At 53.6% G+C, this 18,218-nt stretch overlaps 1 protein-coding gene across 1 annotated transcript; it reads left to right on the top strand.

The window, feature by feature from the left end:
- The first annotated feature begins 1,410 nt into the window (after positions 1 to 1,410).
- Positions 1,411 to 15,108, top strand: TGM1 (transglutaminase 1). The gene is made up of 15 exons (XM_054449010.2): positions 1,411 to 1,499; positions 2,227 to 2,550; positions 2,700 to 2,888; positions 3,883 to 4,131; positions 4,523 to 4,641; positions 4,770 to 4,877; positions 5,325 to 5,499; positions 5,901 to 6,039; positions 6,186 to 6,289; positions 8,475 to 8,563; positions 9,038 to 9,191; positions 9,302 to 9,583; positions 9,731 to 9,891; positions 10,269 to 10,405; positions 14,703 to 15,108. The coding sequence occupies exons 2-15, from the start codon at positions 2,229 to 2,231 to the stop codon at positions 14,929 to 14,931; spliced, it is 2,457 nt and encodes an 818-aa protein (XP_054304985.2). The 5' UTR covers positions 1,411 to 1,499; positions 2,227 to 2,228; the 3' UTR covers positions 14,932 to 15,108.
- The last annotated feature ends 3,110 nt before the right edge of the window (positions 15,109 to 18,218 follow it).

The following is an 18,218-nucleotide window of genomic DNA, read 5'->3' as shown; positions in this document are numbered from 1 at the left end:
ATGTGCTCACACACATCCGGACAACCAGGGCCCTGCCCCTTCCCGTATCTGCAGTGATGCACAAACACCCAGCCCCTGCACAAAGCCCTCTGGCTGACCTGCCTGGAAGTCTGATATCCACTGGTGTGTCTACTGAGGGTGTTGGAGGTGGGGCACCTGCCCCCACCCCTGGGCAGGTTCTGGTGCTTGGAGCTGGACAAGAAAAGGCAGTGTGGGTGTGGAGGGCTCCCTGCCAGTTCCTGGGGCCTCTCTGTCCCCACTCCCCACAGCACCTCCCTGCCTGATGCATCACCAAACAGCCCTTCCTGGATTCTGTTTCCTTGTGTCTTCTTGTCAGCCTGTTTTCACTGTCTTCTGCTCGGCGGCCCATGGGCAGAGCTGGGACACCAGTGGGAAGGAAGGAAAGAAGGAAGAAGCCCCTGGCTGACGGGCCCAAGGACAACACCCAAGGAGAGCCTCCCTGAAGATGCCTAACCTCCTCCTCTCTGCCTTGGGATAGCCTTGGTGCCATCCTTAGTGTTTCCCCAGTGTCGGGGTGGAGTTAGGATGCACACAGCACAGGTGCCTGAGCCGGTTGGTCTGGATTCCCAGGAAGAATTCCAGGTTGGAGAAAAGGGAATCCTCGAGTCCCAACTGAGCAGAGACTCCTCTCAGTGAGAGAAAGGTACTCTGCACCCCTGGAAGGGGGACTCAGTTCCCACCCAAGCCTGAGTGGAAAGGCCTAAACGTCCCCCAACCCCCCAGGCTACAGCGGGGGTGGGGGACGTGAAATGAGATTGCTCCTACTCTGATCTCCCTAATCCCAAACTTGAGGGCAGCTCACTCATGCCTGGGGCTGTAGAGAAGCTGAGAAAGAAGAGACACACTTGGGGGTGGGGGGAGTCAGAATATCTGGTAGAGCCAGCAGGTCAGGGGTTAGCTGGTGGAGCCAGTCTGAGGGCCTGGCTGCTGATGTCACCAGTCTGCAACCTGGGATCCCAGGACCTCCCTGGTTCCAGGACCAGGCCCCTGGGCCAGTTTCATAGGGCTGAGCCTGGCTTGGGCTGCACGGAGCTCGGCAGCAGGAGCCTGTGAGAGCAGAGGTAGGCAGCCTAAGCTTGGGACCAGAAGGTCGGCCAGACAGGGCTGTGGGTGGAAGGGCCTGCCTGCCCCACTGCCCTTGCAGCTTCTTCATCCGGGAGAAGGGGCTCCTCACATGCCCAGTCTGGCAGGAATCAGCCTGGTGCCAGGGGCCATCACACCGGTGGCTCCCACCAAAGCCCAGCCTAAGCCCAGACAGACCTCACCCCTGCTCCCTTCGTAGCATCTCCCCATTTCCCCGCCCAGAGGCCTGGCCTCTTCTCTCCGCCCCCTACAGCAGTTTGGCCCCTCCCTCCCACATAAGTCACTTACCAGGCCTGTCCCTGCGGCATCCAGTCCGTGGGTCCTGTCCCATCCATCCTGACCTGTTCCATCTCAGCCCCAGGACTCAGTGCTGCGGTTGCCAACACTGCTGCCAGGTGAGGGGCTCCCACGGGCACTGTGGTGCCGAGTCCAGGCAGCCCACACTATCGGAGGCCATGCCTGGATCCAGCAAGGTGGGGTGTGGGCCAGCTGTGTACCTGTCAGCCCCAGCAAGGCTGTTGCCAACACCAAGACTCTGCTTTCCCTGGGCACAGGCTCCGGGCATGCCCTACCCCTCCTGGCAGCCCCAAGTGGGGTCTTCCCTGACTTGGGAATGCCAAGGACCCAGGCCCCAGGGCCAATTGTCTGTCTTGTGAGGAACCTTGAGTTGGGGGATTTCTGCTAAGAAATGAGTTCTAGAAGCTGTCAGTGTTGTGCACCTCTAGACTGCAGAGCTAGCAGGTGGAGGGACCAGGCCCAGGGATGCTGGAGCACTCTGATGTGTGTGCAGCTGGGTCTTGAGGCTGGGACAAGTGTCCATGCAGGGAACTATGTGGATTTCCTGGGATGGATCATTGAGTGGGTTTCTTCATTGGGCAGTTTTTCAGATGTTGTTTGGTGGGGGTGAGGGGAAGGCTTTTCTCTGCAGCATGAGAAGCTTCTCTGGGTGAGTCTGAATGGTCTTCGCGGAAGGTCTCTGGATGTGTCTGGAGAATCTCTGGGCCAAGGTGGGATAGTTTCAGTCATCCGGCTGGGACCGAATCAGCTGTCTGGATGGAGGGTTTCTGGGTCAGCTGGCTGGGGCTACCTGGGTTAAGGAGCCACCCTGCCTCTTCCTAACAGGCATGATGGATGGGCCACGTTCTGATGTGGGCCGTTGGGGTGGCAACCCCTTGCAGCCCCCCACCACGCCGTCTCCAGAGCCAGAGCCAGAGCCAGACAGACGCTCTCGCAGAGGAGGAGGAGGCCGTTCCTTCTGGGCTCGCTGCTGTGGCTGCTGTTCATGCCGAAATGCGGCAGATGACGACTGGGGACCTGAACCCTCTGACTCCAGGGGTCGAGGGTCCAGCTCTGGCACTCGAAGACCTGGCTCCCGGGGCTCAGACTCCCGCCGGCCTGTATCCCGGGGCAGCGGTGTCAATGCAGCTGGAGATGGCACCATCCAAGGTGAGGCTGGTCTGTCCTCCTCAGCTGAGAGCTGAAAGGGTTTAATGGGACCAGAGACTCAGCCTGGCATTTCTGGGGAGATAGGAGGCTAATGATGAGGGCCTGGGCTCCTCATGGGGCTTCACTGACACGGAGCTGTCTCCTTGCAGAGGGCATGCTAGTAGTGAACGGTGTGGACTTGCTGAGCTCGCGCTCGGACCAGAACCGCCGAGAGCACCACACAGACGAGTATGAGTACGACGAGCTGATAGTGCGCCGCGGGCAGCCTTTCCACATGCTTCTCCTTCTGTCCCGGACCTATGAATCCTCTGATCGCATCACCCTTGAGTTACTCATCGGTCAGTGGGGCTTGGATTGGGAAGGGTGAAGGCCCTGTGTTTGGTGGGGAGAGGCTGGCATTAGGATCAGAGAGGTCTTTAGGCTCCTCCCTGCCCCACTCCTCAGCTCTGCCAGATAAGGCAGGTGCAAGTGTGTGGGTGTGCCCCTGGGGGTGTGTCTCACAGAGGGGGTCTTGATGTTTCCGTTTTTCCCAAGCCCATCCTCCTCAAGCCTCCTGGGGCATCGGTCTCAGATTACTCCTCTTCAGGGCCTGCCTCGGTGCCTCCTTCGGCATTGCTGCTCTGTCCTTTCTGCATCTGTTCTCATTCCCCAGGATGTGGCTGGTTCTCTCTTCTATCTCTCTCTCTCCCTCTCTCCTTCCATGTCCCCCATCTCTGCCAATTCTGTCTGTCTCTGTCTCTGTCCCTCTGTCCCCGTGACCCAAGGCAGGTGCCTCCCTCACCACGTTGCTTGGTGGAGCTTGACTTCTCAGGCTGGTGATTATGCTGCTGCCTGGGGCAGGCGACTCCTTTTACCCTTTGATTAGGGCCTAACTTTGCCCACCTCATCCTTTAATTTCCCAGGAACCCCTACCACCTCCACCAGGGATACCCTGGGCTCTGGAAGCTGCAGCCCCAGGGAGCAGGCAGGGTTGGCCTTCAGGATCAGGACTGCCCTTTCATATGGGGCAGGTGGATCTGCCCCTCCAGCCCAGGCACTGTGATAGGCAGGCAGAAGGTGACAGGAGCCCTCGCCTCTCCTCCCCACCTCAGAGTTCAGTGTCAGGGGAACAGGTTTGGGATGTTGGACTGCGGCACTGCCCTAACATGTGGGCAAGCACTGGGTGGAGACAGAGCTGCTCTGAGGGAGACTGTCAGAGAATAAGGTGATGGCCCAACGTAGGGACATACACAGTGGCTCATACACATTTTGGGTGGGGCCGGAAGAAGTCCCAGGCTCCATCCCCTCTCCTCAGGGAGGCCTTGCCAGCTAATTGCTGATTTCCTACTTTAGGAAACAACCCCGAGGTGGGCAAGGGCACGCACGTGATCATCCCAGTGGGCAAGGGGGGCAGTGGAGGCTGGAAAGCCCAGGTGGTCAAGGCCAGTGGGCAGAATCTGAACCTGCGGGTCCACACTTCCCCCAACGCCATCATCGGCAAGTTTCAGTTCACAGTCCGCACACAATCAGATGCTGGGGAGTTCCAGTTGCCCTTTGACCCCCGCAATGAGATCTACATCCTCTTCAACCCCTGGTGCCCAGGTGAGCAGCTGGAGTCCGGAGCAGAGGGTAGATGGGAGGGAAAGACAGGGAAGGGCTTCTTGCCCTCGGATGCGGCGGGGTGCCTAGGTGCCTGACCCCAGGAGAAGCCAGCCTCCCACTGGGCAGATGAGAGGACTGAGGCCTGGTGCAGAAAGGTGGCCAGCCCAGGGTCACACAGCTAGCCACACCTCTCCTGGCAAAGGCCCCTGGCTACAGCCAATCTCCTCCACCATCTGTCATGCTCCCCCTGTCCTCCCGCAGCAGTCCTGTCAGGCTAGGGGCATCCCCGCATTTTCTTCTGTGGACATGAGTCCTACAGGACTGGCCAGAAGTAGGTGAGGCCCAGGCAGAGAACTGGAGGGAACCAGTTTTTTGTGTTCTGGGGACACAGAGGACATTGTGTACGTGGACCATGAGGATTGGCGGCAGGAGTATGTGCTTAATGAGTCTGGGAGAATTTACTATGGGACCGAAGCACAGATTGGCGAGCGGACCTGGAACTACGGCCAGGTATGGTGCGGCTGGCCAGGGTCACATACACCCAGGGGAGCTGGGGTGGGTATGGGGGCTGGGGTATTGGAGCAGGGTGCTGGCCTAGGGTTCAGGCTGTCACCTCTGCCCTCCATCCCTCCTTCCAGTTTGACCACGGGGTGCTGGATGCCTGCCTATACATCCTGGACCGGCGGGGGATGCCATATGGAGGCCGTGGAGACCCAGTCAGTGTCTCCCGGGTCATCTCTGCCATGGTGAGCACCCTCACATCTCTGAGTCCTACTGTGTGTTTGCCTGCTGCCTCGCCACACCCTCACCCTCATCCTGCCCTTTCTGGATTCCTCGAGGACCCCCAGCCCTGTCCCTGCCCTTGCAAAGGATACATCAGGAAGGGGTCTCCCTCCTCTTCTCTCCCTTGCCTGCCCCCCACCCTGCCTTTCCTGGCTCCTGTCCCAGCTCCTGTGGAATGTAGGGCCAAACCCAAAACTTGGCACACCCAGGATTCACATTCCTGTGTCAGAGCCTGGGTCGGAGGGGGGCAGGTGGCTGAGGGAAGGGCTGGGTAGAGCTCAGGCTGATGTCTGGATCCTGAGGCATTTAGGGGTAAGGGGTGGTTGCAGGATCGGGGCCGGGCTAAGGACCACATGGCAGGGCCTGAGCCCCTCCTCCACCTCAGCCCCGTCTCATCCTGTCCTGGACAGGTGAACTCCCTGGATGACAATGGAGTCCTGATTGGGAACTGGTCTGGTGATTACTCCCGAGGCACCAACCCATCAGCGTGGGTGGGCAGCGTCGAGATCCTGCTTAGCTACCTACGCACCGGCTATTCCGTCCCCTATGGCCAGTGCTGGGTCTTTGCTGGCGTGACCACTACAGGTAGTGGAGGGACTGGGACAGGAGTGGCCCAGGCCCTGCAGGGAGAAGGGAGGAAAGCCAGGCTTACGCAGCCCTGCCCAGCTGTGGCTACAGTGCAGGGTGCAGGCGGGGGTGGATAATAGGCTGGCCTTAATTTTCATTAATTAGTGTTAACAACAGAGAGAGGCCTAAGGGAAAGGAGGGAGAAGGGACAGGCAAGGACTGAGCCAGGCAGGTGGCCTAGCTTCCCCTGACCCCAAGTGCTCTGTAGCCCAAAGGCCTTCTGGCCCCAGTGACCATGACGCTGGCAGTCTGTGCCCAGCTTGACAATCCTAGTTGCCCTTCTCCCCCTGATACTCCTGACACGATGCCTCACTTGCCCCCAACCCATGCCTTGAACCCCAACCTTCGCTCCTCCACAGTGCTGCGCTGCCTGGGTCTGGCCACCCGTACTGTCACCAACTTCAACTCCGCCCATGACACAGACACATCCCTTACCATGGACATCTACTTTGATGAGAACATGAAGCCCCTGGAGCACCTGAACCATGATTCTGTCTGGTGAGCTGGGGTGGACTGCCCATCTGTGCTGAAGAACGGTGACCTGAGCTTTGGAAGTGGAGGGTGGGCAGGGCTGGGGAGGCCGGGGAAACTGTGGACTCCTGACCCTGGGGCTCAGACCCAGCCCCTCCTCCATGTCCATCCAGGAACTTCCATGTGTGGAATGACTGCTGGATGAAGAGGCCGGATCTGCCCTCGGGCTTTGACGGGTGGCAGGTGGTAGACGCCACGCCCCAGGAGACTAGCAGTGGTAAGCTGGGTCCCCCACTCCCCACCATGCCCTTGCTCATCTCCCACACCTGAGTAACACAGTCCAGAGTGTCAGTGCTGGGCTGGGCCGGAGAGCCAAGCCCTGTAATCCCATGGCTTCTTAAACGGGTTTATCAGCTGAACCACCATGGGGACGTTAGTTTATTTTTATCATTCTATATAACTCTCTATTTGCCTACATTTTACTTATTTACAATGGTTTATTTTATTTATAATGGTTAATATACAAGGGAGGTTCAAAATTCAAAAGCTGTAAGAGTATTCAGAGAAAGAGAATTCATATTCACTATTCTTGCTTTTTAACTTACATATCCTGGGGATAATTAATTGAAGGACCCTTTTAAAGTCATTTTTATAAGTAATACATGCTTGGAAGGAATAAAAAGTACAGAATTGAACAACACAAAATGTAAAGCTTCCCTATTCTCTCTCAGGAGGTATTTGGGTTTTTTTTCAAAAATATTTTTAAAGTAAATTTCTAGGTTCTACCCCAAACCTGATACATTAGACTTTCCAAGGATAGATGCTAACAATGTATATTTTTGAAAGTTCTTCTGGTGATTCTGACGATCAGCCAGATTTGGGACCCACTCCAAAGGGTGGCCAGAGAGATGGAGTGACCTCCTCTGGGGCACAGAGTGGTAGGTCAGCGACAGAGCAAGTCCAGTCCTTTTAAGCACATGCTCTCGCTTTCACCGAGTTCCTTCCTGTCTGTTCCATTGCTCACTGTGAGTTATATATACAGCATAGAAAAAAATCAGGGCTCAGATAGGTTCAAAGAAGAAAATAGCCCTTATGGCCATGCCTTAATATATAATTACTGTTAATATAACCCACGGGTCTCTTTTCTGTGTCCACATACATGTGTTTCTGCAGAAATTAGAACTACCATACACTCTGTTCTCAAACAAACCCCCACCCCTTCCTACCGTGATACTCCAGCCTCAGGCCACGAGGCCTGCCCTGCCAGCTACCTTCTGTCCAGCCTCTCCCTTACCCCAGGTCAGAGAATCCTCCGTAGCCTACATTCCTCCCCTAGCCTCTTCCCAGTGCCCTCCCTCTCACTCAGATATGTGAACACAGCCCCCTGAGCTGTGCAACCCAGTGATGCCTGTGGTGCTGAAACAGCCTGGCCCAGACACTGGCAGATCTGACCTCTGGCCCCCAACTCTGGGAAGTGGTGGGGTGGACATCAGGCAGGGGGCTCGGGGCCAGCCAGACTGGGGCTTGATCCCAGCCTGATCACTTCTCAGATGTATGCTCTTGGGCAAGCACCTCGAACTTTTAGGCTTTGGTGGTTTGGATGTAATTTGGGGTGATAGATACCATATAGGGTGATTGGGAGGATTAAATGAGAAATTCTGTATCTGAAGGGACCAGCAGCATGCCGGGAGTGTAGTAGCTACTCAAAAAGACTTAGCTCCTTTCATTCTCCCTGCACCGCCTGTCTTGTGAGATCCTGGCATGCACTTCGCCTTGCTGTTTCCCCGTCTGTAAAGGAGTGTGTAGTGTTATGTGTTGTCTAAGATTCTTTCCTGTTGGATGGTACTCACTTAGCACTCTGCCCTCTCCTGCCAGGCCTCCTCCTGTCAGACAGCCTCCTGAGTATGATAAGGGCAGACTCTATCTCCCACCAGCTCCCCCCAGTAGAGAGGGCAGCAGGCTGCAGAGCTGAGGGTTGTTCCGCATCTCTCTGGAATGGTGGTGGCGGTGATGTCCTCGCTCTCCCAGCCAGCAGGCAGGGCCGCTGTGGACTTTGGGTTGGTTATGATAAAGGATGGGGGGTCCTGTCCTCTGGGAGCCACAGATGGTGGACATCCAGTGTCAGCCAGCCGTGAAAGAGTATGTCGGGGACTTGGGTATCAGGCAGGCTGGTCTGCACATCTGTACCCTGCCCCCGTCCTCCAGCAGAGCAGCCTGGGCTGAGGAAAGCAGATTGAGAGACAAATGGAGCCGCTCTTTGTTTTCCATACTTGTGTTGCACTGGCTGTCAACTGACCCCCAAGTGTTTGGGTCAGGGCTGATGGCCTTGTTCCAGAGGCCACCAGGCAGTGGGACCAGGCCTGAGTGGGTGGGGCTGGGGCCCTGTGTGGACCTTACCCACGGTCTGAAGAGCCCTCTCCGCCTTCTCAGATCTCTTGCCTCTGTCCCGCCTCACTCTCTAGGCATCTTCTGCTGCGGCCCCTGCTCCGTGGAGTCCATCAAGAATGGCCTGGTCTACATGAAGTACGACACGCCTTTCATTTTTGCTGAGGTGAGGGCTGGGCTCCAGGTGCCTTCTTGGGCTTCAGTCATGGGTTCTCTGGTTCCAATTTCACCACTGACTGACCAGCTGTGCGACCCGGGGCAAGTCACTCATTATACAAGTCAGTTTCCTCACCTGTAAAAGGGGATAATCAAGGCTGCCTTGCTTCCTGTACTCAGGATCAAAAGAGATAATGGGTATGAAACTGCTTCACTAGTCGTAAAGTCAGCCAATGAGCGTGAGGGATTACTGTTATTATTGCCAAAGTGCTCTTCGAGGAGCCTCCCAGACCAGCTTCTTCCCTGCACTCTGGCCTCATCTGGCTCGTCTTGGAAAGTCTCCCCTTGGGCTCTGCCAGGAAGCTCCCACCCTTGGGACCAAGCCCTGTCCCATAGCTCCTGGGATCAGGGGAAGGAGGCCGGGAGTCAGGCCACCCTCAGACCCTCTGGCTCACTCATTCCTGCTCACCCCCACCCCCCGCAGGTGAATAGTGACAAGGTGTACTGGCAGCGGCAGGACGATGGCAGCTTCAAGATTGTGTATGTGGAGGAGAAGGCCATCGGCACACTCATTGTCACAAAGGCCATCGGCTCCAACATGCGGGAGGACATCACCTACCTCTATAAGCACCCAGAAGGTACCATTGCCCCAACCCAGCCAGCTCTGGGCCCCACAACAAGTGTTCCTGCCAAGTGCTTGGCCACCCAAGTGGGAATTGGAACCTCACCCTTGACCCTCAACCCCCAGGCTCAGACGCGGAGCGGAAGGCAGTAGAGACAGCAGCAGCCCACGGCAGCAAACCCAATGTGTATGCCAACCGGGGCTCTGCGGAGGATGTGGCCATGCAGGTGGAGGCACAGGACGCGGTGATGGGGCAGGATCTGATGGTCTCTGTGATGCTGACCAATCACAGCAGCAGCCGCCGCACAGTGAAACTGCACCTCTACCTCTCAGTCACCTTCTATACTGGTGTCAGTGGGACCATCTTCAAGGAGACCAAGAAGGAAGTGGAGCTGGCACCAGGGGCCTGTAAGTGCTCCTTACCCAGCCCTGCTCCCTGGATGGCTGGGCACCTCAGGGCTGTGGACATGGAGACCCGAGGAGCAGTGGGGAGTCCCTGGGGGAAGCTGCATGTAGGGAAGCAGCCCTCAGTGATGCCATGTCTCTTCTCCACAGCGGACCGTGTGACCATGCCAGTGGCCTACGAGGAATACCGGCCCCATCTTGTGGACCAGGGGGCCATGCTGCTCAATGTCTCCGGTCACGTCAAGGAGAGCGGGCAGGTGCTGGCCAAGCAGCACACCTTCCGTCTGCGCACCCCAGACCTCTCCCTCACGGTGACTGCAGTTTGCTGGGGCATGAGGGGTGGTCGGAGCGTGAAGGCCAGGGGATAAGGACATCAGAGGTGGGCGCTAAGCCAGCAGCAGGCTGGCCTGATGAGCCTTTGTAGGAGAAGGTCAAGGACCGGCTCTGGGGCCTCAGTTTCCTCATCTGTAGCATGGGATCTTATGTCTCTGGTTCTGTGACAGCCTTTATTGGGGAATAGGTTGGAGTTTCTTCTCTGACTTCTGGGGAGTCTTCTCTCAGGAGGATAAATGTGGGGCTCAGGGGGAGGTTTTGCTTCTAAGCAGCTTCCCCTCTCTGGTGCAGCGTACGGTCCCCGTGTGTTTGGCCAGGGTCTCTGACGTGGGGGATGGGCCTCTTTTTCTCTCAGTTACTGGGAGCAGCAGTGGTTGGCCAGGAGTGTGAAGTACAGATTGTCTTCAAGAACCCCCTTCCCGTCACCCTCACCAATGTCGTCTTCCGGCTCGAGGGCTCTGGGTTACAGAGGCCCAAGATTCTCAACGTTGGGTGAGTCTGGCCTCTCCCCCTACCCCTGCTTCCACTCTGGCCTTCCCCACAGGCTGCCCTGGCTCCCAGCTTTGCTTCCTCTCTGTCTGGACAAGTATGTTCTGTCAGGACCCAACCAAGCAGGTTGGGGCCAGCTAGCAATACCTCCCGACCCAGCTCAGTCCCACCAGCCTTTAGGGAGACCTCCTGGGCACCTGGTGCTATGCCGTGTCCTTGCCCTGCCTCGCTATCTAATTAGGGAGCAAAAGCCCCACATAGGAATCATTAGTAACTCATTGCTAATATTTGCCCAGCACTGAAGAATTGACCAGGCATTTTCAGGAATATTATCTCCTTTGGACACAAAAACTCTTTAAAGTACATTAGAAGGCCAGGTACGGTGGCTTATGCCTGTAATCTCAGCACTTTGGGAGGCCGAGGCAGGCAAATCACTTGAGGTCAGGAGTTCAAGGCCAGCCTGGCCAGCAAAGTAAAACTCCATCTCTACTAAAGTAAAAAAATTAGCCATATTTGGTGGCAGACACCTGTAATCCCAGCTACTTGGGAGGCCGAGGCAGGAGAACCGATTGGACCCGGGAAGTATAGGTTGCAGTGAGCTGAGATTGTGCCACTACACTCCAGCCTAGGTGATGGAACCAGACTCCATCTCAAAAAAACAAACAAACAAACAAAAAAACAAAGTACATTAAAGGTCATCATATGATTAAAAGCAAAGTTTTAGGCTGGGGCGTGGTGGCTAACACCTGTAATCCCAGCACTTTGGCAGGCCAAGGTGAGTGGATCACTTGAGCCCAGGAGTTGGAGACCAGCCTGGGCAACATGGTGAAACCCTGTTTCTACAAAAAATTTTTAAAAAATTAACCAGGTTTGGTGCTGTGCGCCTGTTGTCCCAGCTACTTGGGAGTCTAAGGTGGGAGGATCACCTGAGCCTGGAGAGGTTGAGGCTGAAGTGAGCCATGTTTGTGCCACTGCACTCCAGCCTGGGTGACAGAGTGAGACCCCGTGTCTCTCTCTCTCTCTCGGTCACACACACACACACACACACACACACACACACACACAGACACACACACACAGGCGAAGTTTTGGAACCCTAACGATATGGGTTCAGCTCTAGCACTTACTGGCTATATGCCCTTGGGCAAGCGACTTCTCTCTTTCAAGCCTCAGTGTTCTCATCTGTAAAGCAGGGATAGCAATAGCCCCTGGACCTAGGGTTGTTTAGTGCACTGCTTGGCACAAAGTTAGTGCTCCATTGGTAGTTGTTATTTTTATTATTGCCATTATCACCCCCACTTACAGATGGGGAAACTGGCGGTCACGTCTCCTATGGTCTCACAGCTCATAGGGGGCAAACTCTGCTCTTCCCATTGTGGTGCATACCATGCACAGGCTCTCAAACTCATTGTTTGTTTTGTGCCATGAGGGCCAAGCAGCAGTTCCAGAGGAGAGAACTCCATCCCTCAGGCCCTTACCCAGCCCGTCTGGGCCTGATCCTGGGCTGGGCAAGCCCCTGGGTGCAGTGAGGGCACACACATGCTGTGTTCCTGGGCCTGCGGCTGTCATCTTTGATACAGACGCACACGTGCTGCCCTGTCCCTCCCTAGGAAAAGCACGGAGGGAAGGCAGAGCAGGCCAGAGCCTGGCCTTCTAGATCAGTCTTCTGGCACAGGGGCAGGCTTCGTCTTCAGACAGCGTGCTCCTGAGACAGAACAACGGCTTGGGGTGGGGAAAGTGAGGGGAGGAAGCAGAGGAGCCCCTGCCCACCTGGCCACCCCTCCCTCACACACAGCAGCTCTCCTGGTGGTGGCCGCCACCTTCGCCATTAGGCCAAAGCTGAGAAGGCAGCTATGTTGATCTTTGCCCCAGCCTGGGCCCCTGGGAATGCTATGATGTGTCACAAAGTAGGGCTTTCCTCGTGTCACCATACCAGGGTCTCTGGCAGCTCAGTGAACAGAGCCTGAACCCCCCGGGTAGCCTGCTCTGCTAGTCTTGCCCAGCAGGCATCTCTTACCCACACCCCCACCATGGTGGGGGGAGGTTCCTCATCCTAAGGGATCCGCAGAGCCGGACTTGCCTCAGCAGCCCCACCAGGCCTTTGCCTCTTGGCCCTGCCTGGAAGTAAGGAAAGGGCCACTGTGCTGAGTGTTGGGGGACCTGTTCCCTGTCTTTAGCTGTAGGGTGTATGTGAGTCTCCCTACAGTAAAAGACAGGGTTGGATGATGGTTTCTTAAGGCAGATCCTCCCTGGACAGTCTGTGGCTCCTTAGCTGCTGTGAGCCCAGACCAGAGCCTCCAGTACAATTGGGAGCCTCCAGGGGGACATCTCTGAGCTGTTGTTTCAGGTACATAAGATTCCAAGATGGGTATACTTTGCCTCTCATTTGCACATCAAAGGCTGTGGCATGGAACCCCATTATAGCATAAGGTGTGCCACCCCACTGTGGTGACTGGCCACTTAATAAACATTCCAGAACTCACTCCTCCAGATGGCTGTTGTCACCACCAAAAGCAGTCACCAGGGAGGCTGGAAGTCTGTCCCAAACCCTTCCTGGGAATTTCCCTCAGAGTCTGAATCATATTCTCTAGAATGTCCTCAGAGTGGTCAATCTGCTTTCTTAGGGGTAGATTTGACTTTGCAGAGAAACCTGAAGTCATCAAGAGCTAAGACTAATTAATAAGATAAGCGAACAGGTGGGTAACTGCCCTTTTCCATCAGAACCGAGGCATGCTGTGGAAGGAAGGACAGGCTGACCGTTGTGTCACTGAGCACACACGTGTGTGTATGGTTTAAATGGCTCTGAAGAAGAGTCCAGGAGGAGTTTTAAAAATGTTTCAAGCCCAGGCAATATGATTGAACAAGTACACAATTGGACAATGCTCATTTCGATGTCTAAGTTCTGGTGTCCTTGTTGGGGAGTTGGTTTCATGACCCACACTCAGTTCCAGGAACATCCCAGCTTTAGCAGATGGCTTGTACTCAGCTTCAACTCACAAAAGAGGTGTGGTAAAGTCCCCACCTCACAATGAGACCATGGGAGGGAGAGATCTTGACATTTCCACCTAGAAAACAGTTTCTCTTGAAAATAATCAGTTATTGCAATGTAAAGGTTACTTTCTGAAATATCATAGTTCAATTATGGTATAGAGTAAATAGACTTCTGAGGGCTGCTCTGAGCTTGAACAATCTTGAATCTTATATCTATGAAAAAGTTAGCAAAAATTAAGAATGCAAACTTGTAAGCAGTCAGGACATAGCCTAGCCATTAAGTTATAGACTTAATTTATAGACTTCCTATCATACTACGTTCTATTATATATCCCTGCCTCCCTCCTTCAGGGAGCTCAGAAGCACCTTCAAGATAATCAGATCCCACTCCTCCCTTTACTTTCACTTCCATTTTGTGACCCAGAAAGTGAGGAACAGAGAAGTTAAATAGCTTCTCCTAAGCCTCACAGCTAACAAGTGGTAGAAAAGGGAGTAGAGTGGTCCAGGGAAACCCCTCAGAACCAGGCTCCAAGCCAAATGCTTTGCCCTGAAAAGAACTCATCCTTGGAGTTAGGGATGTTGGCTCATTCTCTTACAGGACAATAGTGACTGCACAGGTTCTATGTCTGGAAAGGGTCCCCAGTGGCAGGCTTGGGTTGAATAGGGCACCAGAGGTAACACACACACACACACACAGAGAGAGAGAGAGACACAAGGGTTTATGTCCATTTAAAGATGTCTGTTGTCTGTTCTTGGGAAGGATTTTCCTTTTTTTTTTGAAGATAACATCCTTCTAATGTTTTGGTATGTGAAAATGCTCTTTTTTCTTTGGAACGATGATCATAGCAGCATTACTTTTCTTCAACCTATGCTCTTGTCAAAACTGAAAGTATTTGGAAATATTGTGTTGGGCCCCCAAAGTCTCATTTTGAAGTTTTCTTGGTTTTGGAAACCCCAGGTGAGATGAGGATGTTCTGTCTGGGGCAGGAGCAGTGGTGATGGAGGGGATGGCATGAGAGGCCTCTGCGGTGGCATCAGCAGTCTTTGTCCAGGTGGATGTGGGAGCAGGGAGGGAGGAGTCCCAGACGATGGGGAGAGTTCCAGCACAGGCAGCTGGTGGGTGGCTGCTGAGCTGGCTATGCAGAGGCGCCCTGGGGCTCCTGGTCTTGAGTGTGGAAATTTCAGGTAAGCCTGGAATTGTCTGAATGGGTCCACCTCCTGCTTCTTCCTCCTGACTGCCCTGGATCAGCTCTTACTCCCCACTCCACCCCCAATTACTCCAGGCCCATGACCTTGTCTCTGCCCACAGGGACATTGGAGGCAATGAAACAGTGACACTGCGCCAGACGTTTGTGCCCGTGCGACCAGGCCCCCGCCAGCTCATTGCCAGCTTAGACAGCCCACAGCTCTCCCAGGTGCATGGTGTCATCCAGGTGGATGTGGCCCCAGCCCCTGGGGATGGGGGCTTCTTTTCAGACGCTGGAGGTGACAGTCACTTGGGAGAGACCATCCCTATGGCATCTCGAGGTGGAGCTTAGCCCTGTGCCAGGAGCAATGGGACTGGAGTCAGAAGAGCAAGGACATTGCCCCAAGATAGGGGCACACTACAGAGCAGCTCCCCAGGAGCTCAGGTGGGGAGTCCAGGCCTCCCAGAGAGGGAGTCAGTCTTCACTTGCACTGGGGGCACAGATGCTAATAAACTGTTTTTTAATGAAGCTGCGGCTCTGTCCATCTTTCAGTCCATGCCACACCAAGATGGATGGAGCCATGGTTTGTCCCAGGGCTGCACATGGCCTTTCTGTATCATCCACTGATAGGGGCTGGTGTCCCTCACCAGAGAGGGAACCACAAGGGAAGTTGAGGCTCAGAGAGACAGAGTCGATACTGTTTGTATAACTCTCTTCTACCTGGAAATTTTCCTGTGGGTGAGTTTTGGAGGATTTTGGCTTTGGTTTGAATGAAACTGTTCCCTTACCTCAGGGTTTTTCAAGTGTAGTCTCTAGACCACTTCTATTACAATCACTGAAATGTTTATTAATAATCCAGATAGATGGGCCCTACCATAGACTTCATGTGTCAGAATCCCTGTGGAAGAGGCCCAGAACAAACTCACCAAGAGTTTGACTCCTGTGCACACTAAAGATCAAAAACAATGCCCTTTTGTTTTTCTTCTCAGCTGTTCTTTTTTCTGCATTCCCACTGCCTGCATTCTTCTTGGGCTAGCAGTAGCCATGAGATCATGTACCTGATATTCTGGTCCTGAACGCATGTCTTCTTGAACCTTTAAGTTTAGAAGGCTTTCAAGACAAACGGCTCATGGGGCAGGAAAAAGAGAGCTAAAATTGAGCTGTTCCTACTAGCTGTAAACACATGAACAAGGTGCACACCTTGAGGCATCAGTAGTGTAACATGCACAAGAAGAAACAAGCCCTTCCCTTAAGGTGCTCCTGTCCAGTGGGGGTGACAGACATGCAAACATTCTAAATACAGTAAATGCATATGTCACACTTAGCAGGAGCCAGGCTCCAAGCACTTTATATTTATGAATTCATTTAATCCTTATAATAACCTTATGAGATAGGTTCTGCATGGTAGTAAAGGGATGTTCAGGATGCTGAGGGGCCCAGAGAACTGTGATTCTGCCTGGGCTGATACAGAAAGTCTTCATGAAGGTGATTACCAGATGACCCATGAAAGATGAGAAAAAGTCAAGTCCAAGAGGCAAAGGACAGAGGAATCACCCAACACGTGTAAAGCACAGACATGTGAGACAACATAGTACGTTTGGAAAATGCAGACAGCTGGATGAGGACTGGCATATGGGTGCATGATGAGTACAAAGTGGCAAAGGATGTGCTTGAAGAGGTAAGCTTGGGCCAGTTCATTAAAAATCCTTTTGCCATATTTAGGAGTTTGGACTTTCTTCTGAAAGTAAGGGGGAGCTTTCAATTAGGGATGATATGATCAGTTTTGCATTTCACATGATTCATAATGAAAGCAACATAGAAAAGAAATTAGAGGGGTTGGGCTGGAGGTAGGAAGACTAGAGTCCTCTTGGGATGAGAGACAGGAGAACCTGAATTAGGGTAGAAGCAGTACAAATGAAAAAAAAAGGGGGGTGGGTTTGAACGTTGTATAGGAAATAGAACTGATTAGACTTGATAATAGGTTCAATTTGGAGAGGAGGGAGGGCACAGATAAGGGTGGTGGCCTGCGTTTCTGACTCATGGGTGCCATGAAGAGAGGTGCCATGCACAGAAATTCGAAGCTCAGGAGGAAGACCATATTATAAAAGGGAAGACAGACCAGGCACAGTGGCTCACGCCTATAATCCCAGCACTTTGGGAGGCCAAGGCAGGTGGATCACAAGGTCAGGAGTTCGAGAGCCCCGGGTTCACTCAAGCCTGGGTGACAGAGTGAGACTCTGTCTAAAAAAAAATGAAGATAACGACCTCTGGTTTTTAGTCTGGCCTGTAACAAGCTTGGGAGTCCTCACTCCTGTCCTCACAAAGAAAAATGCTGAACAAACTGAAAGTCAACAACTCTTGTTGGATCTATCAGAGAATTGAGGGCACAGGGCAAACTGCTGCCCCTAAAACTGGAGAGACAAAAAGGCAGATACAGAGAATCACAACTTAACAGCAGAAGCCCAGAAACAGAAACAGAAACAGAAACTTCTGGGGAGCCAGTACCAGGGTAGGAAAACTTAAAAGTGTAATTGACTCATAGCTGGAGGCTTAGGGTGGACAAATTTGAGAGCTAAAAAATCTATAGTGGCCAGGCGTGGTGGCTCATGCCTGTAATCCCAGCACTTTGTGAGGCTGAGGCACGCAGATCACTGAGCTCAAGGGTTCGAGACCAGCTTGGGCAACATGGCAAAACCCCATCTCTACAAAAAAGACAAAAAGTAGCCAGGTGTGGTGGCACATGCCTGTAATGCCAGCTACTTGGGAGGCTGAGGTGGATCACCTGAGCCTGGGGAGGTTGAGGCTGCAGTAAGCCGAGATCACGACACTGCACTCCAGCCTGGGCAACAGAGTGAGACTGTCGCAAAACAAACAAACAAACAAACAAACAAAAAACCATCTAGGGGTCCCATTCTTAGGGGGGACCCTACCCTTTTTTTGGTTTTTGTTTTCTATTTTTTGTTTCTTGTTTTTGTTTTGCCCAGGCTGGAATGCAGTGGTGCAATCACAGCTTACTGCAGCCTCCAACTCCTGGGCTCAAGCAATCCTCCTGCCTCAGCCCAACTAGCTAGGACTGCAGGTGTGTACCACCATGGCTGGCTTTTTTTTTTTTTTTTCTTTTGAGATGGAGTCTCACTCTGTCACCAGGCTGGAGTGCAGTGGTACAATCTCAGCTCACTGCAACCTCCACCTCCCAGGTTCAACTGATTCTCCTGCCTTAGCCTCCTGAGTAGCTGGGATTACAGGCACGCGCCACCATGCCCAGCTAATTTTTGTATTTTTAGTAGAGATGGGTTTCACCATGTTGGCCAGGATGGTCTTGATCTCTTGACCTTGTGATCCACCCACCTCAGCCTCCTGAAGTGCTGGGATTACAGGTGTGAGCCACTGTGCCCGGTCACCTGGCTAACTTTTAGGTTTTTTTTCTGTTTCGTTTTGTTTTTGTAGAGACATGGTCTCAGTATGTTGCCCAGACTGGTCTTGAACTCCTAGCCTCAAGCAATCCTAGGTGTGAGCCATGGCACATGACCACAAGTTTTACCAGGATCCCACAGTGAAAACTGGAGAACCCCCTGCCCCTCACCCCCACCTCCCGCCCCGTGATCCTGGCAGAGGGGAAGAGGAAAGTAGCCATTATG

Source organism: Pongo pygmaeus, chromosome 15, assembly GCF_028885625.2.
Source record: "Pongo pygmaeus isolate AG05252 chromosome 15, NHGRI_mPonPyg2-v2.0_pri, whole genome shotgun sequence".
Taxonomy (NCBI): domain Eukaryota; kingdom Metazoa; phylum Chordata; class Mammalia; order Primates; family Hominidae; genus Pongo; species Pongo pygmaeus.
The sequence above is the reverse complement of the archived record's forward strand: the minus strand, read 5'-3'. Positions and strand labels throughout refer to the sequence as shown.